We start from the raw sequence: 22701 nt of genomic DNA on the forward strand, positions 1-22701 counted from the left end.
GCCGCGATAACGGCGGGCGGCGGTAGCTGTCCAGGCCTGGCGCGGGGGGCGGGGGGRGAGGTCTCCCAAACCGGGGCCCGGCTGTCCCGGGGGAGGGAGGGCCCCGCTGCTCGGGGCAGCGCTCACGGCACCTCAGGGCACCCCCGTGCTGTGGCCGCGGCGGGCGAGCCGGTGCCGTGCGTGTAAACGAGCCCTTAGCCTCCTCTCTGGTAGAGCGGTCAGGAAAGGGGTGCACATTTCTTAAAGCGACGGGTGGGATTCCCGTCAGCATCCCCCGCGGGTAGAGAGAGCACAGAAATACACTGCATCAAGCAAGAGCAGAGATTCCATCAGGCTGTCCCGGGTGCTCGGGATCTTGCACCCATCACTGACTACCTGCTGCAGCCACAATCTTCTGCCTCTAATCTTGTGCAGAAGGTRTTAGTGACCAGGACAGCCATTTATTTTAACTAAAGCTGTTTAGGAAATGTTACCCTCATTATCGAGACTGAACTTCTGAGATTTGATCTTGGGATTTTGACACTTGGATGGTGTAAGGTTGACTTCATACTTTTTCTCTGATGCAATTTGAGAAGTACTGGCTTTGATCCAAAGTTCAGAAGTTGATCTGTATGTTAATTGAAAGGAGCTTACTTTCTCTTTACTCTTCTGGACACTTAGCCACCTGTACCTAATTTGTTTAGCACTTTTTAGACTTGTTTTGAGATTTAACTTTTAATTTCCAAGATTCTTCTTAGYTCTTCTTTCTGAATGTATTTTACATCCTTCCTCTTCTAGCCTTTCTTTATATGATCAGCTGCTACGTTCTGTGTAATCTTCTCTACTTTGTGTTTGTTCCGCTYAGATTTTGTCTTCTTTCCTAAATACTTTGAAGGCAATTGCTTTCTCTGTAATAAATGTCAGAATGTCAGATATTGGTTGTTCTCTCTACTAAAAGATTAAAAAAGTGTATTCCAAATTGCATGCTGCTCAGAGGGAAAAAAAAAAGGCAATTTGTTGTTCCTATGATGTCTAAAATGCAAGCCTTTTGAAGGAGAAGCTTGATACAGTTTGATACACCTTTCATATTGTATCTGCTTGTGTCTATATAATTGTATCAAGTACTTCAGAACTACATTAGTGCTGTCTTTATATACTCTTGAAGCAGTTCAGTTACACCTTCTTATTATATTCTCTATTTTTTGTAACAATTCTATATGTTTATAATCATGCAGACAATGGAACTCAGGACAAAGATTTGTGAAATATGCCTCAACAATAGGTATGAAACTTACCTTTTTTAGCTTTTAGGTATAATTACTTGTGCAATGTAGGTGGCTTTACAATGAATTTTAGATACTTAGTTCTAGGAAAAGCCATAGTTTTCTTTTCAATAAATACTCAATATTTATGTAGTTTTCTAAAATAGTAGTCTGTTCCTGATTTAACAGAAGTCACCTTTAATGCATAAAGAAGACTTTGAATAAGTTCCTCTATCATACTTAGTCATACTTAATTTTCATGAAAATTACTTATTTTTGTGATGGTTTCCTCTAAGACTGTTTGTGGTAGAAAGGTAGTAATGTTCTTGTGAGAACTGTTTTTAAGTGTAGTAGTATTTAAATGATATTTGAAAGAAGATAATATTTATTAAGATTATTTAAACTAATCCTATTGTCATATGTTCTGAAAAGATACATTTTATAATTCAGAGATATATTATCATTTTGTAGGTTAGTTTTAACTTTTTCAGTTTTGCTTACGACACATTTATCCTTATATTTCTATCATGTTTAACTGCTGTCATAATACTTACTTACAAAACTTGTAAGTCACTGTTTTTGAAAAAAAGATAAAATACCTTTATTAGTTGTTACTTCTTTGTGACTGTCTGTCARTGGGGAATAAATGTTTGTTGCATAAATGAAAATAACTTGTAGTCTTTTTAGGGTTTTTAATTGTTTCTCAGTGAGCCTAGAAAATACGTAGTTAAAATATGTGCATAATATTTTATGTTTAAATGCTGTTCTAGGATTAGAGGTTGTTTCTTGGACCCTAGAAAAAAGCAAACAACTTAATTTAAACATGCTTCTGTATAGTGACTCTGAGCAAAAGCTTCCAAGACTAGCATGGAAGGAGTTTTGTGTGAAGCATATATATTTTTTTTTTTGTTATTGAAAGATGTACATAAAATAAACACTACGAAGGATGAAAAATAAATCTGAATTCTAAAATTTGCTTTATTTTCAGGAATATATTTAAGGATATATTTATTTAAAACAATGCTCCAATTAATTTTTTTCAACAGGAAGTTGCAACATAGAGAAAATCYTGATTGCAAACCGAGGAGAAATTGCATGCAGAGTGATGCGAACAGCAAGGAAAATGGGTGTGAAGTCTGTAGCAGTTTATAGTGAAGCAGACAGAAATTCCATGCATGTAGCAATGGTGAAGTATATTCATTAAAAGTTTGTGATTGGTTCTGCAAAAATTTCAGTTTGTTATTAGCATTCATTCACAATAGTAGTGCTCTTTAATAAAATAAATATGAAAAGAAGTGTGCGCGCACTAATGGAGTTGTTTTATCTGTAGAATTACCATTAAGTTTTCCTAGTATCAATGAAAAATATGCTTAGCCTCTATCTTAATACCTGTCAACAATACAGAAAGTGTGGAAAAGTTTGACTTTCTAAACTCCAGAGTAACCTTTGGGGGCTAGCTGGTGGACTCTGATATTTTGTGAAGAAAGTCAGAATTTGATTCATCTAGTAGAGTCTCTACATGAAGAGAGGCAGTGGTTTGAACTTTTGCATGTTAACAGTTGGTTAAATAGTAAAATGAGCTCAGAAATTGAAGTTTAAAATGGCTATATACTGTCTAATAAATGGTCTGTGGTAATGTTTTTCTTCCGTAACAGGCAGATGAAGCATACTGCATTGGTCCAGCACCTTCACAGCAGAGTTACTTGGCTATGGAGAAAATAATGCAGGTGGCCAAGGTCTCAGCAGCACAGGTAAGTAGACCATGGCCTTGAATCTTCTTCATTTTTACCCATTGTATTTCAATTTCATGTTTTCCCCTAGCACTCTAATGAAGTTTCAGGGTTTTCTAAGCTAAACTAATATACAAATGCGCTGGTAATCTATTTCTGTTTTAGGCCATTCATCCAGGTTATGGTTTCCTCTCAGAAAACACAGAGTTTGCAGAGCTGTGCAAGCAAGAGGGAATTATCTTCATAGGTCCGCCTTCATCTGCTATTAGAGATATGGGTATTAAAAGGTATCCGTTTTCTCATTTTTTGCTAGGTTATGTAATTTACAGTTTGGCAAAACTAATTTTGTTACTAAATGACCATTTTCTCCTTAATTATTTTATTCCTTCATTTTTTATTGTCATTTTTATTGCATTTTTCAAAAGAATAAGCTCCAGGCTTATGGTTGTGAAMTTCATGTAAACAATCAAGATTGCTCGGTTACTAGGGTTTTAATAATTACATACCTAATTGAATCTAGTTATCCAGGTGGATTTGGGCCTTGCAGTGTTATGTAGATAAAGATTCAGCAATCAGATTGAATCTCTTTAATGTTAGTCCCAAATGAATCAGACGAACAATGGAAAAGATGATGATGCAGCAGAGATTATTGTGGCTGACATAAAATGGTGTTGATAGATTTTTGTTCATCATAGTGGATCGTACTTGGACCAAAGAAATGTTTCCAAGGCATGAAGTGTAAATCAAAAATGTGGAAATAAGCTTATTACTAAAACATGAAATGTRTAATACTAACTTCATAGAATTATTTTTTTTATCACTTACTAATGTAAARATAAATTACCTCTGTAAATTAAGTACTTCTATATGAATATTTGATGTTATTGATATGTGTTTCAGTGCTTTATATGTGGGRTGAATCCAGATCAGTTTGTGTCACAAGAAGAGTTTTGCTTTTGCATAACTTTAAATACAGTTTTGGCAGGATGCATTGTTATAATTTGAAAATGTTAGGTTTTGCCCTTCTTGATTTCTCCATAAACRTGGGCCAGAAAGTGAGAAAGAATGGTAAGACTGGAATTGACTAAAACTTTTATCAGGAGGGTTTAGAGAAAAGATACTCCTATCTACAGCATTTAATTAATTATGGTCAAATCCCACTGACTTCAAAAGGACTACTTACATAAGCAGGTTTAGTAGTACTTCTTATATGATAGCAATTAACAATGGGAGCATTTGCACGTTTGGAGCTTATAGTAAGAAAAATATTATTGTTATTCTAAACATAAAACTATTCTGTCAAAGCACTTCCAAAGCTATAATGTCTGCTGCTGGCGTTCCTGTTGTTGAAGGTTATCATGGAGAAGATCAATCAGATGAATGTCTGAAAAAACATGCCAAGAGAATAGGATATCCAGTAATGATTAAAGCTGTTCGCGGAGGTGGAGGAAAGGTAAAGGAACTAATACAAATCTTTTTACCATATGGTATAAAGTTGTTATGCCTCAATTTCTACTATTTGAATAGTATAAAAAAATCTCTGAAAACAAGGAAACTGAAGAATTACTTTTGGTTAAAATTAATTATTAGTAAGATAATGACCAGTACAGCACTCTGAAATCTCATTTCATCTATTGTGCAGTTACTGCTTAGTTACAAATCAGTAACTAATTTAATTAACTAATCAATATCTAGATACCTTTTAATGCATGGGGAATTCCATGTCTAAATATGATTTTACTCTGATATAAGTTTGTATAAAAATGACATAGACAATTCTGGTTAATTCCAAAATAGGTATATTTATTTTGTAAGGAAATCTTTTTTTTTCCTTTTTTTTTTTTTTGCTGATCTTGGAAAATTTCTAGGCGGTTCAAGAATCATGTTGAATTCTGTAGTCATCTGAGTTAATGGAATGACAATATCATTTTCTTGTACTTTTAATGGCACTTTCGTTGGAACTTAATAGGATTACCTTGTTGGAAGTTGATATGTGATTTTGCTAATGGTTAAGAAGGAAGGGAAGTATGCTACTGTTATGCATATCTCCTGTTTCAGTCATGCACCTGTTTGCATGCCACACATTTTTATTGTGTACCATATTGTTAGGCATTTAGAGCTTATTTTTTGTCTGGTAGGGCATGAGAATTGCTCATTCGGAAACGGAGTTTCTGGACCAACTAGAATCAGCTCGTAGAGAAGCAAAGAAGTCTTTCAATGATGATGCAATGCTGATAGAGAAATTTGTAGACAATCCAAGGTGAGAAATAGATATGATGTAATGTTTATTGTATTGTTGAATAAACACAGATGTTTTGAAAGAAGGATGAAAATGATTCTTGAATGTTCAATTGCATTGTAGCATATATTAATGAGTAAGAATTGATTATTCTATGTGATACTGAATTTATTATGATGACTTTGTTTTGAATGATTAGGATTAAAATACAGCTGTTCTGGAAACATGGTAGTAATATTTAATGATACTCTTATGTTGCAAGTATTTTGTACTGTGTTAGGTTATGACACCAATRTTCCTGCTTGGTAAGCCTTCCAAATTCACTTTCCATCCAGAAAGAATCACTTTTTAATGCTTTAATTACAGGCCTGTGAATCAGTAGGTCATGGTGTTTCTGCTGCCTGCGAATGTTCTAAACTATCTAGTATTTTTTTCTCTATTTTGATATATTAAACAGAAGTAATAGTCTTTTGACATAGATCTGTCTGATATTTTTGTACTTCCCACCTGTCTTTCTTGCAGTACCACATTCATTTTACTGAAACTAGGGGCCTGTTTATGCTGACAATCAGGCATGGGAAAATCTCACTTAAGTTCTTGGAGAATTTCTTTTACCAGCAATCAGATTATCTGAATAGTGAGAAATCATTGTTCATCTTTTACGTAGAAAGAACTTTTGCTGCCTCGTAGTTCTCTTCTGAAATAGTATGTTGAAATAAATAAAATGCTGCCTCTTGTGAAATTCTACATTTATAGTAAATTATGGAAGAAAATACCATGATGTCATGACCAAATAATAGCAAATTTTTGCTTGTATGATAATGAAATAACTAATAGAGAGGTAGCAGCCTTTAAATATGTCTAGTTTGTTTATTTTTGACCCATGAGTTTTCGTCAGAGTTTAGAATCCTACTTCATTTGGAAGATTTAGGGTGTCTAATACAGTTGAAATCCTGCTGATTGGTGATACTCATTTATACATTTCTGGCTGTTTGAGGGCAGATACTTAAACTCAGTAGAAATCCTACTGAAGTCTAACAGGACTGTGTACAAATTTAAAAGTTTGGGTGAAGTCAGTCACAGAACAGGGGCTTTAGTGATCCTCATTGAAATATATTGGTACACTTATTATTATGAAACAGGCATGTTGAAGTCCAAGTATTTGGTGACCAGCATGGCAATGCAGTCTACTTGTTTGAAAGAGATTGCAGCGTGCAAAGAAGACATCAGAAAATCATTGAAGAAGCACCAGGGGTAAGCAGAAAGATTTTTTTTTTTTTTTAATTAAACTGTCATATTTTTAAATTTAGTGCTTACCCCCCCCCATCTGATTTCTCTTGTGGCATTTATTACTTGTATCTCAGTAGCTGTTTTAGTTTTGCTGCAGAAAATGTTCTAACTGAAAAGAATGATTAGGAAAATGATTATCAGAAAAAATACATAAATTTCAAACATAATATTGATAAGGATTTTACTACAGTTTATAAAAATCACAAAATATTCGTATTCATATTTGTAGTAAGTTGCTATCACTAAAGTTTACAATATTTAGTAATCTTTTGTATTATTTTATTTTCAGCCAGGAATTAATTGTGAAGTTCGAAAGAGACTTGGAGAAGCTGCTGTGAAAGCAGCTAAAGCAGTGAATTATGTGGGAGCAGGTAAGTCTGGAGGTATGGCTGCTCCAAAGCCATCCTCTTAGCTTAATAAAACTTCAAGGCTCAAAGCAAATGGCATGTGGTTGTTCTAGAGTATGACAAACATTCCAGAATTCTTTGAGGCCCAAGTGAGTAACTGCGTATTTTATTCTGATTTAATGGCAAAATTTAAACTAGCATACCTGGTCTGAGCTCAACAGATGAATATTTTCAGAATGGATGATTGAATAAACTAGATTGTTATTGGAAAGKGACTACTATGAATGTAAATAAGTTTGAGCAAAGCAAAACAAAATCATTTCTCTTTCCTSTTACAAAGAATAAAACATAATGTTCTGATAGGAAAGACGTTTAAAATACTCATTATCTGCGAAGTCCATGGTACTTTCCAGATAAAAACTTAGTTGCTGAAATTATTACTTCTTTTTTGCTTCTTGTTATTTTCTTTGGATATTTATTTTAAATAAGGATAAAGCATTTAAGTGTTTTGGGTTTTTTTTGTTAACTTGAAGCACTTTTTATAACTACTGAAATTCAGGTGTTACTCTATGGGAGAATGGTTGTTCTACAGCACAGAATATGTAAATGTGCAAGGAAACATCCCTTCTGGTTTTAGATCTCAACTGTGTAACCCTTTAAGATAGTTTGTATAGAATATAATGAAATTTAATGCATCTGTTTTAGAAGTAATAGCATTGTGCTAACATCTGATTCCATGATTTATGACAGTTAGCTGTTTTAGATCTACTGCTTGGAGCATTAACCCAGCTCTCTTGATTCTGTGAAAGCATCTTTCAGAACTACAAATCACTAAATATCTTATGTCCATCCCCCAAAACCTTGCTTCCTCTTCCTCCAACTATTTCAGGAACCGTGGAATTTATTATGGATTCCCAACATAATTTTTACTTCATGGAGATGAATACCAGACTGCAAGTGGAGCACCCAGTTACGGAGATGATCACTGGAACAGATTTGGTGGAATGGCAGCTTAGGGTAAGTGATAATTGATTTTACACGTAGAATCCATCTTCTTTGGTGAGTAGCATTCTTCAATACTGTCTGTGGGAGACTAGATTTGTTTTCTGGTGCTTATCTCCCATTCTATTAACAGAGTGCAGTTTCCATTGCTCCACAGGAAAATCTTACCCCGTTTGATTGGAGAGTATTGTGGAGATGCTCTGAATTCCAACAAAGGCTTTGTCTATGGGGAGGAAAAGTTTGTTTTCTATATCTTTATTCAGGTTATAGAGAATGTGGGAAGTGGGAGGAGTAGGATCCTGATTTTCTCCTTCCCATTCTGARCAATATTTTTATTATCTCTAATTTAAATGTGTAGTATATCTCTGGCCCCAAAATCATTCTCGGATCAGACCAGAGGAGAAAAACTCTTCACAGGAGCATGTGTTTGCTGTTCTACCAATATTCCAAAATAAATGTGTAGTTGTGTGCTCTGGAAACAGGTTATTTCCTCACACACCTAATACACGCAGAGGTTACTCACCTGTCTGAAGGATAACAGGAAGTTTCAGACCTCAGGGAACTAGAAATTGAAAATGCAATTCTGGTTAGATAGATCTAGAAGTGATGAATACAACACGTAGTGAGGTTAAGTACATAGGGTGGTGGAGCGTTTAGTGTAACTGGACAAGAAGACTGAACTAACAAAAGCACAGGAAGAGCTTGTGAACTGCTAATCTGGGAATGGAAAGTGAGCTTTGAGTGCTCAGTTGCAGCAGGGTTCAAACAATACTGGAAGGAAGGAAGAGAGAATGTGGAAGGGTTCAAAGATCATGGCATGTGGCTTATTATGAATCATAATATGTAGAAAATGGTGTCTTTATCAGTTCTTTGAGAGATGATTTTTGTGAACCTGTGTAGTACTACTCTGTCTTTGAGAAGTTATATTCTGCTGTCTCTGTTGAAATCCACAGTTCACTGGCAGAAGGCAGAGTAYGGAAAACTCCTGATGCTTCAAAAGAGGATGAAATTTTGCTACTAAAGTTCAGTGAGAGCTTGTATTTCCTTGTGTAGATGGGAATTATGTTGCTTCTTAGCAAAAGGTTTCATCTCTGTGCTTAATTGCAGCAGGCTTCTCCTTACTATTTTGTTCCTAAAAGACCTAAAAGTTTTGTGTTTGTAATCTGAATTTCTTCCAGAATAAAATGATTATTACTTACCTATTAAAACTCCTTGAACTGTTAGAAATCTCATTTGAGAAACTTTCCCTTAAATCTGCACAGATCCCAGAGTACATGACAACAGCACAGTTGATGAAGTTTTTACTTAAACATTTAATTATTTTTTAATAAAATCAGCAGAAAGAAATGAAAATATTTTCCATATGCTTTAGCTGTGTGAAATATTACCAGGTCCATTTACAGTAATAATCCAAAATCCTTTGGATCGTGATTCTCAGAAAAAAGGAAAGAGTAACTTCAGAATTAGTCATTTATAACTTCTTTCTCCTAGCTCTTTCTTAATGTGCTTTCTAATTGTTCATGCCTAGACGATCTTTAAATCTTCTAAATACATTGACAATCCTTATTAATTACTGCTCTTAGATAACAAGATAGTATACTGCCCTAGAATTCAGATTGCTGTCACAAATTCTAATATCATAAGTATAGTAGCTGACTTCTTTTTTCTGAACTGAGTCTCTATAGAGTTCTTGTACAAAAAGTGCCTGCACAACTCACTTCTTTGACAGAAGGAATAAAGAGAATTGCTAAGAAACTGTTGTCTTACATAGAAATAATCTTAATTTTGTTACAAAGCCATAGGTTTTTCGTGCTTGAAATTGCAGTTCTTTTATCTCTGAATGATTACTATTCCAAAATGTAAGACAGAGTGGTCTTGAAATTGTTTATTTTGTTCAACTGTAGTGTTGCAATCTAACTACTGCTTTGACTGCATTGGTTCAGGTATCAAGGCAATCATGTTGTCTGATTTGTTATTCTTTCTATTCTTTGAATCRCCATGTTTTCTGAAGTTTGCAGTTATTTCTTCTGCTGAATAGTAGTGAACAGTATGCTGTTTCTGTCTGCAGAGATGCATGTGTGTATGTAAATAAACACATACACGTGTATCTGTGTATGTTGTATGTGTGGTTTTTGAGGAGAAAGAGAGGAAGGAGATGTGTGTAAAATACCCAAGTGCTTGTATCCAAATGGAAAATACTGATCCTGCATTAAAGAAAAAAAAAATACTGTTTTCAGGTTGCAGCAGGAGAGAAGATTCCTCTAATGCAGGAAGAGATTGTGCTTCAAGGCCATGCATTTGAAGCAAGGATATATGCTGAAGACCCTAATAATAACTTTATGCCAGGGGCTGGACCATTATTGCACTTATCCACCCCACCACCTGATAGTTTCACCAGGATAGAGACTGGAGTCAGACAAGGTAAAATTTAGGACAGCAATGCTGGAAATATTTATTCTCRAAAGTTTTTCTTTTTAAGCATTTTCTGCTTTTTCCTAAGTAACAGTTTGTCCCACACAATGTTGTCATAAATACAAATTTCTACAGAATTTTTCTGTAGAATCTACATTCTACAGAATGATTTTTCATGCACTTTGGTCAATCACTGAATATTTTTTTTTTTACCTTTTTTTAACCAGATTATCCATTGGTTATGCTGATTACATCCCCATCAAAGTTTACCAGTCCTGCAATTGTGATTGTGACAAAATCAAACTTGAGTAATTTTTTCTCTGTAAAAGTATACTGAGGTTGRTGTTAGAATTGAAATGCTGGGTCTCAAGCTAAAGATGAATTTTCTTTAAGAACACGCAGAGACCTGGCTGATAATTGCATCAAAATTTACTGCCATATGCTGGGCGATATGCATACTGAATTTCAGAAGATACATATCTTAGAACTTTTCTTAGAAAATTTCTTGGAAATTTTCTTTTTATGTTTTAGGTGATGAGGTTTCTGTCCATTATGATCCAATGATTGCAAAGTTAGTTGTTTGGGCTGAGGATCGTCAGGCAGCGTTGAGAAAGTTGCAATACAGTTTGCATCAATATAACGTAAGTAAAAGGAACCCAGTATTATTTCAAATCCATTACATCTTGAGCTGACAACAAACTAATAAAATACTACAGTAAAGCAAAAGTGGTTTCACAGAGGGGGCCTGTGTTGTCACTACCATTGCAGATTCATTTCTTCTTTGCTGAGGCTATAGTTTTCCTAATATGCAAACCATTTTCATTAAAGGAGTTAGTAGAGATAAGTTCTGTTTTACACCTGGATTTTTCTTAAATTTGCAATATCTTAAATTGCAACTGAGACTTCATAAAGCAGTAAATCTAAATGGCAAAATATTAAACCATAGTCCAAGCTTTCTCAAATTTAAAGGAGTTTGCACGTGGAATTCCTGTCAATGTGTGGTTATAATTTCTAGTGTTCAAAATGATTAGATTTTAGAATATACATGCGGTAAAGAGAGATGTGGAATTTTTAATACTATCAATTATTTTTAAGAAATAGCCCTTTTCCTCCATGAAAATTACAGGTACTATATCTCTTTTCAAAACCAGAATTCAGAAGGTTTGACTTGATGGCAAACTCAATATTATTCATTGCATAATTTATATAAACCTTTAAATTGGCAGCATAAGGATGACTGTTGAGATGCTGAAAATGTTTGGCCTTCTATTGTYTTAGTTAAAATTTAAGGTTACTGCAAGTGAAAGAGATAACACTGAAAAAAAAACCCAGGAAATTATGTTTTCTTAGTATTTTAGTCAATAAATGTTGGCAGTACAGTACAGTTAATCAGTTTCACTGCTTTCTCTAAAACAGCCAGTTATACTTTCTTGTTCTGTCTTTGATAATGTATTCAGGATGACAGGAAATGCATAGAATCTAGTAAATTTATGAAAGTCATGTTTKTCACTATTAAAAGATCAAGTTTGGCATATCTGAAACTATTTTAGCTCTTTTTAGAAACTGTTCTTTGCATTTGGGAATATGTTTTTAAATACTAAGAACAAGATTTTCCAAAGAAGTAATTTTTTCTTAAATCACATCCCTTTACTAGTGCCTCTTCTGGGAAAGGTAGGGTTTTTTGTTGTTGTTGTTGGGATTTTTTTTTTAATAGCTGTGGCTTCTTAGATAATGAAATGTACCAATTGAATTAATTACATTTTTTTGGTAAATTGTATTTTGCTGAAGTTGTTTTGATGCTTTTTCTTAACAGATTGTAGGATTAAACACTAATATTGATTTCTTACTGAGCCTSTCGAGACACCCTCAGTTTGAGGCTGGAAACGTGCACACTAATTTCATTCTTCAACACCACGATGAACTGTTTCCGACCAAAAAGGCAACCCCATATGAAGTTGTGTGTCAGGCAGCTCTAGGACTCATACTGAAAGAGAAAATGTTAACAGATGCTTTTAGAGATCAGTCAGGTGGTAAGGATCATTCTTATTTTCCTTTGTTTTATTTTGCTTGTGTGTGGATGAGGCAGTGTTGTGAGCTCATGTAGCATTATTTAATTTGTATACTCTTTGTTTCTGCTCAGGGTTCTGTATTCTAGCACGTGTCTGATATTCACAGGCAGGGCAGACCACAATTTTTGTTAAGAAACAGGTACTGAATGTATCACCACTGTAATGTACAGAGTACTTCTATTGATAGAGAGTCAGTATAGAAAAGATCTTGGGATCTAAGGTCATAATCTGTGTTGCTGTGGCCTCTTCCGCTCTTAAAGCACRAACAGGGACTATTGGTTACTGTTATTCGTACAGTCAGTCCTAGGCTGTTAGAGTTAAATTGACTCAGCTAGGATTGAGAGAGGCAGTAGGGTTTAAAGGACCGAACAGAACTCCAGGAGCTGAAAAWTCTTGAGTTCTAGTACTGTGATTTTGAATATACTAAAAACCACAAGTACATGTTTCATAATTTACTGAAACAAACAGGAAGACTCTAAATTAAAAAGATGTTTTTGTGTTACTCTTTTCCTTGTCTGGGTGTTCGTATCTGTTCAGAGGAGAATATTTATAATATGTTTGAGGGTTAAAAGTATAAGCTGTTAATATCTAGACCAGTGGGGAATGCAATTGCTGTTAACAAAAAGTTTTTCATACAAATCTAATGTATGCTACCCAACAACCTTGTTAATTTTTTTTCTTCTTCCACTTTGACTGTGCTGGAAACGTAGAAAACTGCGATTGGAAAGAATCYCATATGTCAGGAAGCCTGCCTATACTCTTACTTTAAGAGAGGATAAATTAATTGGGCAATATCTGATAATTATGTATTTTACCATTCTCAAAAAAGCAAGCAGAGGAAAGGCCATCAACCTTTCCAGGCAGCCTGGGAAGTTGCCATGCTAACAGTAGGGATAGGACTGTGAATTTTATGGTGCAAGTTCCAAGTGTTGTGTTTTGTCCAAATATAACAAAAGTAACATGTCCATATATTTTTTATTTTAGATAAATTCTCACCATTTGCATCCAGCAGTGGTAGAAGAATAAATATATTGCATACTAGAAAACTGTCTCTTCTGGATGGGGAAAACAGTAAGTGAGTAACTTGGAGTGCGAGAGGGCAGGGAAATGCTTGATGGTCAAAGTTATTTCAACTATATATGAAAATACAGGCTAAGAAATAGCAAATAGAAGCGATATGAGTTTCATGCAATTTAAGCTGATAAGGAAATTCACAAAGTTACATGGTTAATTATTAAATGCATGCCCTTAGATCTTGAGGAAGTATAAACCAAATGAAAATGTCAGTAATCATGTTCACCATCTAAATATGGTTGAGTTTTTAGAAGTAMTGTCAACTTTTTTGTGACTTCTTTGGTGTGGAACCGTTCAGCACTTTACCATCAAAAATTTGTTTTCTGTCCAGATAACTTACTATTGATTTCAGAGCATAAATTCAGATGTTCAGCTTTGGAAAAAAAGTTGTTGAAAAGTCAGTACTAGCTGTTACAAATCTGCAGTGTCTACTAGGCTAATCTGAGAATAATTGTTCTTGTCTTAGTAATGRGAAATCTCTTTTTATCAAAAAAGATACTCAGAATATTATTTATATGTTATTRTTCCCTAGGTCCTATAATTAAATCTACTTGTATATATTTTGTTTTATTGAACAGTTGTGGATGTAACTGTAAATTACAATCAAGAAGGATCATACAACATGCAGGTATAAATCCTTTTTGTTTTTCCCAGATATTTTGTTAGATAAAATTAGAGTCAATTGCTGGAAGACTTATGTTGGTATCATCTGTTACTAAGGTTGCTTGATAATCACCAATATAAGATTCTATTTTTGGTTTACTTGCAGACATGGTAGACTTTAATAGTCTGGCCTAAAATKATCTGTGCTAGATGCTGGATTGGGTGAAAGATCTGCTAWAATGCTTCTGAAACTAAGGCTAAGAAAAGCATTTGCTTTTCTGATGTTTAAAGTTCTGACTCTATTTTCCCTTCATAGATTTACTTTTATAAAACCTTGGAGGTTAGATTTAAATCAGCATTTAAAAAAGAGTTTTTCTGCAGGACTCCTGCTTTATTCTGTGCATGAGATGGACTTGCTGTGAGATACATACATATACATACATATATACATATATATACATACATATATGTATGTATGTATATAAAAAAGAAAGCTCTACAGAGCACTCTCTGTAAGATAATACTTTTTATTTGATGACAGAAATTGGAAACTGTTTACCAAATATGATAGGGAATGATCAGAATAGTAGTGTGTTATGGTTAAATAATTGAGCACTGCCCAGTAGAATTGGCTTCCATCTCTGTTTGCACTATAGAGGGTCTGTAGGATACTAGTCAAGACACTTAAATATAGGGCTGCCTTTTTTTTTTTTCTTTTTTTTTTCTTTTGTGGTAGTCTCTAATTGTGTGGCTTATAGGAATTCAGTCTTATACGAATTCAGTTTTGCTGAGTATTGAATATAGCCTATGTACCACCTGGAGTCAAGTAGGATCTCCTAATGGATTACATCTTAAATTTGGCACACAAAGTAATTGAAKACTTAATAGCTCAGTCTCTCTGCATATCCATTTCTTGTTCCTAAAATTCAGCAAATGGGCATTAAGAGARTAAGTCAATATTTTTGAACTGCATAGATTATACAGAGATGAGTTTAGTGGAAAAATACTGAGTACACATATCAGATAACTCAGACCCTCATACCCCTATTTTTGCTGATCTGAATAGTCTTGTAATCCACATCYCTCAGATAATTCCTAGACTATTTTAATGCATTGATTATATATGTAATACTGGAGAGATTTGCATTTGATGTTTATCTATATAGGTAATGTCAGCAAAAAGAAAAAGAGGCTGGAAGGAATGTAAAGTTGGGGCCTTCTGGGGAGGGGGAAGTACAGCTTGGGAGAATATAGACTCCCAGGGAGGAAGGAAGACTGTGAGGTGAGAGGAGATGGAGAGAAGCTGGATATAACACATAAAAAGACAGAATCCTATGTGCTTCAGGAGCTAATCAAGAAGAGGAGGAAAGTGCCTTTCAAGTGCTACAAAACCTGCCCTGAGGCCCATCCGCTAGAGCAGCTTGTCGGGCCATGGAACCAGCAAGCACTCAGTGCCGCTCATGGTACTGATCTGACTTGCGCACTTGCTCAGGACACTGATAAACCAAAGGATACTTTCTCAGGGATCAGTTTCAGATCAGCGGTATCCGTTCAGTGCACTCAATAAGGCCTTCGTTCAATGGAAAAAGTAGTATATGACTGTAARGAAATAAAGATTGAATTTAATCTCTACACATAACATTCTTAAAGATTAGTAAGTCTCTCATTCTACGCTCAGTGATGTCAAACTTATAACTAAAAGCATCAGTTATCTGTAATGCACTTGATATTCTTACCGTCCTTGTATTCTGAATTTGCTGCAGAGGTGCAATTTACACTGACTTAGATGAAAGGCTTACCTACAAAAACCAACCTATTCGGTCTTTCTTTTGTTGTTTTGGTGTCTTAAGAGACACTGTCTGCTTCCATTACTGATCTCCTCCACTCCTTTGTAGGTGCACTGAATTTATTGTAGTTCTTGTATTATAAGCTTCCAAGAGTGAGGAACTTAACTGTCTTTTAGAAAGCATTGTGGAAACTTGCCATGTGAGGTAAATAGTATGGATATTGCAGTTTGAGCAAAGTCAAGACATTAGGACAAGTTAAAAATACTAGATCCTGGTGGCATCACTTAAAGACTATTCTGATTTTTTTTTCTTGAAATATACCATCCCCTCATATTTTGCTGAGTACTATTGCATGGTTTATGATTTTTTTTTTTTTAATGTCCTGGGAGAGCATATTAGCTAATTCTCTCATCTGACTGCATTGGATGCTGAACACATTCTGTTATTTGGAGAAAAAAAAAGTAGATTTAGAAAAAATCTTTTTTTTTTTTTTTTTAATTCTAGAATTATCTGTGAAGAATCACAGGTTGTGAGAGTATGCTGTAAAGCCTAACTTCTGTTTTATTGTATTTACTTCATGAAGGGTTAGGCTTTGTCCTTAATAAAAGCTTTTAATTTTCAGATTAAAGATAAAATGTTCCTGATTTCTGGAGATATCTTCAATGATGGTGATTCTGTTTACTTGAGATCTTCAGTAAATGGAACAGTTTGTAAGTCTAAATTGGTCATTGTGGACAACACCATTTATCTCTTCTCTCCGGTAAAGTTCCGTTTTTTTATTATCACAAGTGTAAAATCTCARCTAAGCATAGTTTTACCAGTCTAAATGAACAATATAAATTGGAAGGGAGTGTGAAAGAGAATCTTAAGTTCAAGTTTTTTTTATAGTGATGCGTAATGTTGAATTTATAAGTATAATTGGAGGTTATTGCTTATGATCTGTGAGTGAGTTATTACCTGTATAATGATAAAATGCAATTATCTGAGTCAAAGGGATTGTAGCTAATGGTGTTGGAGGACCCCACTCCCAAATTAAAATGGTCACGTATCTGAGGTTGTCTTAGAATTGTAGCAATAATTTGCAACTAAAAAGGATTTGAAAGTGCTTGTAACTCAGACTTTTAGTATCAATTTTGATACTTTTTAGTTTGGTTTATTTCATTTTTAAAATTAAATGATAAGGGAAATCAAGATGAGTCTGAAGGAGGATTACTTCAGCTAATATTAGAAAATTGGAATTACAAGTTGCTGTGGTATTATCTGCATTGCGTTAGTAATGACATTTGAAAGAGATACCCTAATTTGCATGATTAAGCTAGTAATTTTTTGTGGTAATGAAAAAGATTGCAGGGGCTTAAGTAATTCAATAGTATATGTAATCTAAAATCTAAAAAAGTAAATAAATAATTCTGTGTTTAATAATTAACCTCTACCTATGAGCCATTTAAGATTTTCAGCAGCATGCAGTGAAAACTTTGCTGCTCCAATGGTGAGGACAAAATAACTCATGCTGGAATAGCAAAGTTTAGTTTTCCTGTGGTATCAAAGTGGAGTCTGAGGTGAGGGATCTGGAATAAATCACAGGAGCTTTAGGGTAGCAAGTCTGGGAGGACTTTGGGGGTTCTCCCCCATTAGGGGATTTTGGAAGAAAGTGAGAATTTCTCACTAAGCTTAGCACTGAATCCATTTTATTGTGGATTATGGAACATTCTCCATACTGACAGTGGCTGGTGATGAAGATGTCAGTCTGCTCCCCACTTACTGCAGCAGCCTGCCCACCTTTTCCTTGGGCAAACAGCTTTCACACGTTTTCTAAAACCTTCTGTGCTCTTGCTGCATGAATAAGGAAGGTCTGGGTTTGGAACAGAAATCCATATGGATCCTCCTTTCTCCACAGGGGAAGTTGCTTCCTTGTTGATACTTCAGGAGCATCAGGCCTAGCTTTTGAGGACTTTGACATTGGTAAAGAAGTCAGCATGCCCGTAGTCCTTTTGCTGCCCTGGCCACAGTAGTCTGCCACCTTAGACAATTGACTAATTTGCCTCTGCGTAAAGCTAGGCCTGTTCTGTCCGTGTATGCCAGTGTGTGTATTAGTGATATTTCTGATAATTTTTGATGTTATTAATTCAGTCTTKTCTTTTCTTTCTTTCTTTTTGTAGGAAGGTAATGCTCAGATTGGCCTGCCTGTCCCCAAGTACTTATCCGCAGTGAGTTCAGTGGGAATGCAGGGTGGTGCGATAGCGCCCATGACTGGCACAATTGAAAAGGTAATTATAATGGTATGAGTAGGAAAATGAATTCTCTGATATATACCCAAGTTCAGTCTTCCAACAATGGTTCTTGCTTTGGTATTGCTAGGAAGGAGTCAAGGCTAAAGATGTCAATTCTATGTGGCTCCTCCCAACTGAAAAAAATCCCTGCTTACTCCGCTTAGCAGCGGTTGTGCAGGAGTGTTTCAGGCATCCTGTGTCCTTTTCCCAGAGCTCACAAAAATCTGAATATTTAACTAATCTGATCATTTGAATAAATTTGTTTCTTCAGGGACCTTTGGCTTAGAAAGTAATTACAATGAAGTGTTATACAGGCTGTTTGAACTGTGTCATCCAACCAAAAGAATGAGATGATGGGTGCACCTGCCAAAAACAGTTAAGCTCAGAAATGTCTTTTCTGTTCAGCTCTGTGTTTTGTTGTTTCAGAGAAGAAAGGCCCAGAAGTATAGAAGTATAAAGAGGGATATAAATGGAATTTAGCCATATAAATACATGGTCCAAACGCCCCTAAAGTTTAGCTTCTGGACAATCTCAGTCTAGAGTTAGTTTAGTTTAAGACACATAAAATAATCTATTAAACAGGGACCAAAACCCAGAGTTCCCTTTTTCACTTTCCAGACAATGCACTTCTAATACTAAGTTCAACAGTCATATTCCCTCTTGTTAATTTTCTTTTCCTCTAGCTCAGCAAGTATTGTGCATTTTCCCATACTGTAGAAAAGTTATTGCAGGGTTATTACAGAAATAATAAATGTCTCCAGCTATCCTCTCTCTGTTTTAGAAACAACTTTAATGACTGACTCCAGGAAGAGGTTTTGGGCTTTCTCGCTCAGAATAGAAGCTCTTAAGCCAGAAAGCCTAGGAAATACCTTGCTTTTTAGTGTTTCCTCTTCGATACGTAAATGGCTTCCTGCTTATCCTGCTAGCTGTTACTGAACCTTTTTCTGTAGCCTTTACCTCCCCCTGAGTATTATCTATGAAACTCAGATACCCAGCTTAACATAATAAAGATATTATGAGGTTTTGCAAAACCACAGTCAGTAGATCCAACCAGAGACTTTTGCCTCTTGTACTAATCAAGATCCATATGATGATTTTTAATGGTACAGACATAYATGATTTTTCCCGTTTTGCTTGCCCTTGTAGGTGTTTGTGAAAGCAGGGGATAAGGTTCAGATTGGAGACCCTCTAATGGTTATGATAGCTATGAAAATGGAGGTGAGTGACATATAAAAGGTTTTAATTACAGAGAAAATAAAAATATGGTGATACTTCAATCAGTTTCAGTTGAATTATTGAAGTTTGGTGCAGATTCTGGCTTGAATAGATGTCAGTATTGCTTCATATGCTGTGAAACGTGTTGGGTCTGACTAGATTTTAGAGGATTACGTTTGCTGTTATCCTTTATTAATAAAGGATGCTAATAAAAGGATAAAATATATAGTCTGTGGTGTTCTTCAGGTATTYTAACATTCATTTGGCTAGGTTTGCAAATCCTTCTGTTTCTACCAAAGGAGCTAATAATCCCTTCTTTTTTCTAACACCACTTAGGTATGTTTCTTGGCTTCCCTCTGTGATATAAGTGTATTATTCTAATGTCTGCAGTTACTTCATGCAGAAACTTAGCTAATAGTGACTCTGTAAATATGCCCAGGATTTTCTTGTTTAAAATGTGTTGATTATTATTTACATAAAGCTTTACCAAGAGTAAACTAAAGATTCTTTGTAATTCACCCCATGGCATTCAGTGGAATAGTATTTTGGCCGTCATATCGTCCGTTACGTTGCTTGACATTGGCTAAAATTGTTTGGTATACTTTCTGTAGCCCATACTGACTGGGGTTGGGTTTATTCATTTATTTTACAACTCAATTTGCTTTAGCAGAATTATGGTTGTTGAGAAAATATGCTTTTCTTTATCATGGTTTTTCATAATTAAAGTAAAATTACATGAAATTCAACATCTGTGCACTAAGAAAAGAATTACAAATTATTTGAGATTGTGTGGTAAATATTTGTGCCTCTCCAGCTGCCAGCTGATATCTCAGACTGATGTTACCTGAGTGGTTCTCTGTTTTTTTTTTTTTTTTTTTTTTTTTTTTTTTTTNCTTCAGTGCTATTCTAAATATACAGTGTAAAATTTCAAAACCACACTCTTGTTTAAATGAATTCTTGCTAAGATATGCTAAGATATGAGCAATTAATATCTGGTATTAAATGTTTTGCTGTTAAAGCAACCTTCTAAAAAATTATCTAAAAACTTCAATGGAAAAATAACCTGATGTAATAACAAGTAGGCCATTTTGGACATTGGAGTGTAAACATACTATTCCTTCAGTGTCACTAATAGCTGTATTTGTATTTCAACTAGATTTTGCCAAAATCTATTTGATAAAGATCCCTGTTAGCTAGCAGATAAAAATGTCTGTAGTAAATGTGCAGAATCCTCTTAAGGGAACAGATCTGTTATATGATTAACATATTGGACTAAAACTGTATTGTTTTTGGCTGATATCTAGTACATTAACAAAAAGTATCGGTGAAGAAAAATAACTTTTCATGCTTAAAAATGTAGCATAGCGCATTTTTGTCTCCAGTATATCTATCAATAAATATTGATCGGGAAAAAGGACAGTGGTAACATTTTTTATAAGGCTTAAATTAAATATACATATGTTGTAGGAAGTGATTAAGTATGTTTTGGTTTAATTGCACCAAGAAGTAATATCAGCATTTAATGTAGAAAGAAAAGAGGGCTGTAAAAATATTCTGTTGGTTCATTATTAATCTGTTCATATGCAGCATACCATAAGAGCTCCAAAGGCAGGAGTGATAAAAAAGGTTAATTTCCAAGAAGGTGTCCAAGCCAACAGACATGATCCTCTAGTTGAATTTGTGGATGAAGAGTCTGAGTCGAAATAAGATTCAAGGAAAGTATATTTTACTTTTTCTACTTTACTGATTTTTTTCTAAGGAGAAGGTGTCTTCAAGTTTTCAGCRTACTGTTTTGTAAAGTGCATTGCAGAATGGTTTCCTCTGCAATCCCTGAATAATTTGAATGTAAATTGGGCTAACTTTGCTGAAATATTGGACATCACTATACTGTAACCATGTGTATATAACCAGTGGACCTACATGAGTGTTGCTGAATAGTTATGTTTGCCTGTGTAAAGGTATTGGACTGGAAAATGATGTTGACCTCTGTTCATAAGGACTATAATTTACAGAGAGCAAGGGTTCCTTTGGCCTACTTTTTCATTCATAGCAGCCTTTTTTTCTCTGAGGTGTGAGAGCATTGATTGAAGAGAGATCTGACAGTTGATAACTATATGAATTCATTTCTCAGGCAAAATCCTCTTTGTGGCTTGTCATTCTGCCTGAATAAGGAATTCAGGGTAGTTACGTAGCCCATGATCCCTCTAAGTCACTGTCTTTTAGTGCTTCTGTTTTCCCATTTACCTCAGCTAATAATGAAAAATCTGTATTTCAACAATTATTTTAAAATACTTTCAATTATCTGATAAAAAKCATTCTAAAAATGCATGTTTGCATTTGCTACACTAATCAGATTTGGAACATGACTGTTTTCCAAAAAGAGCGCTTGATCTTTAAAGAAGTAGTAACACAGAAAAAAAAAACTTATTTAATGATTAAAATGTGTGCCAAAATGAAAGATTGACTTCAAAATTCACATTATTTTTTCATATTAATCATCTTCCAATATGTTGTTTATTGGCCAGAATGAAGTATACTGTGTCTTTATAACAATATGAAATATGACTATGTTTCTTTTGTATCTGCAATCTTGCAGAAGCGAAAATGGGCCTTTTTTGATATGCAAAGATTGTATTAGTCAGACACTGCATACTGATTGTTTATCATAAATTTATTTTAACTTGTTCAAAAAACACCTCAGAAATGCAGGAAAAGGGAAGAAGAAAATACATGTTTTAAYTGTTACTAACTTGCAAAATCTTTTCATTATTGTGAAGTTCTGCTTATGGTATGAACTTTTGGTACACTGATTGAACACCTTAGCACAGTTTTGTAGCTTGATTTATACTGCAGACAGGAAAAGATACGGATCCTACAGGGATCCCAATCATGTAGATATATCTGTACAAATGAATCTTTATACTTATCTGAAATCCTATTTCAGAATCAATATCATGAGGAATACTCTAATCTGATTCTGTAACTGTGCAGCCTTGCCTGCAATGCAGACCAAAAGCATAATGATATAATGGGCCTGTATGGTTGGTATATTAAAAACAGAGCAATAATTTCCCACTTTCCTTGTAGTCCAGTGGCCACTTAACAAAAAAATGTACAACCCCAGGAGCATCTTGTGGAGTGTTGCCACATTGCACGAGCAGTCACAACCAAATAAAAATTAACCTTAACTTTGAATGTTTGTTTTCTTTTTTCTCTATTTTGTTCTTTCCTTGGTTGCTTATGTGAAAATGTTTATGTATGAGAGAGTTTAAGCAGCTGTTGTGCATATCATCTTCTGATATCTTGCAGACCATGATCTGCAGATCACAATTAGGAAGCACTAACCTAGCCAGTCATAGCCGATTTCACCTCAGGAAGTTTAATGGCCTGCTTTATCTAAAGATTTTGGATCTGCATCCAAA

The 22701-nt window shown here is 34.8% G+C and overlaps 1 protein-coding gene and 1 long non-coding RNA gene across 3 annotated transcripts in view; one reads left to right on the forward strand and one right to left on the reverse strand.

The window, feature by feature from the left end:
• The first annotated feature begins 126 nt into the window (after positions 1-126).
• Positions 127-22474, forward strand: MCCC1 (methylcrotonyl-CoA carboxylase subunit 1). Of its 2 annotated transcripts, XM_085307125.1 has the most exons (18): positions 130-1261; positions 2288-2427; positions 2897-2992; positions 3137-3258; positions 4277-4424; positions 5110-5231; positions 6353-6464; positions 6790-6871; positions 7737-7864; positions 10087-10270; positions 10793-10902; positions 12075-12291; positions 13315-13401; positions 13983-14032; positions 16417-16554; positions 17954-18061; positions 19211-19282; positions 20867-22474. In XM_085307125.1, exons 2-18 carry the CDS (start codon positions 2347-2349, stop codon positions 20984-20986), a joined length of 1977 nt encoding a protein of 658 aa, XP_085163251.1. In that variant the 5' UTR covers positions 130-1261; positions 2288-2346; the 3' UTR covers positions 20987-22474. The 2 variants fall into 2 exon arrangements, with proteins under 2 accessions (XP_085163253.1, XP_085163251.1); XM_085307127.1 differs by lacking the exons at positions 17954-18061; positions 19211-19282; positions 20867-22474 and having other exon boundaries at positions 127-1261; positions 13937-14032; positions 16417-16503.
• Positions 9178-22701, reverse strand: part of LOC146594671 (uncharacterized) — a 19854-nt gene continuing 6330 nt past the window's right edge. Inside the window, exons 3-5 of the long non-coding RNA XR_014896123.1 lie at positions 15523-15606; positions 12109-13463; positions 9178-9282 (exon numbers count right to left, since the gene is read on the reverse strand). This is a non-coding gene — a long non-coding RNA (uncharacterized LOC146594671). The remainder of the gene's footprint in view (positions 9283-12108; positions 13464-15522; positions 15607-22701) is intronic.

The sequence above is a fragment of the Rhea americana genome, unplaced genomic scaffold (genome assembly GCF_003343005.1).
Source record: "Rhea americana isolate MKP2758 unplaced genomic scaffold, rheAme1 scaffold_253, whole genome shotgun sequence".
NCBI lineage: Eukaryota > Metazoa > Chordata > Aves > Rheiformes > Rheidae > Rhea > Rhea americana.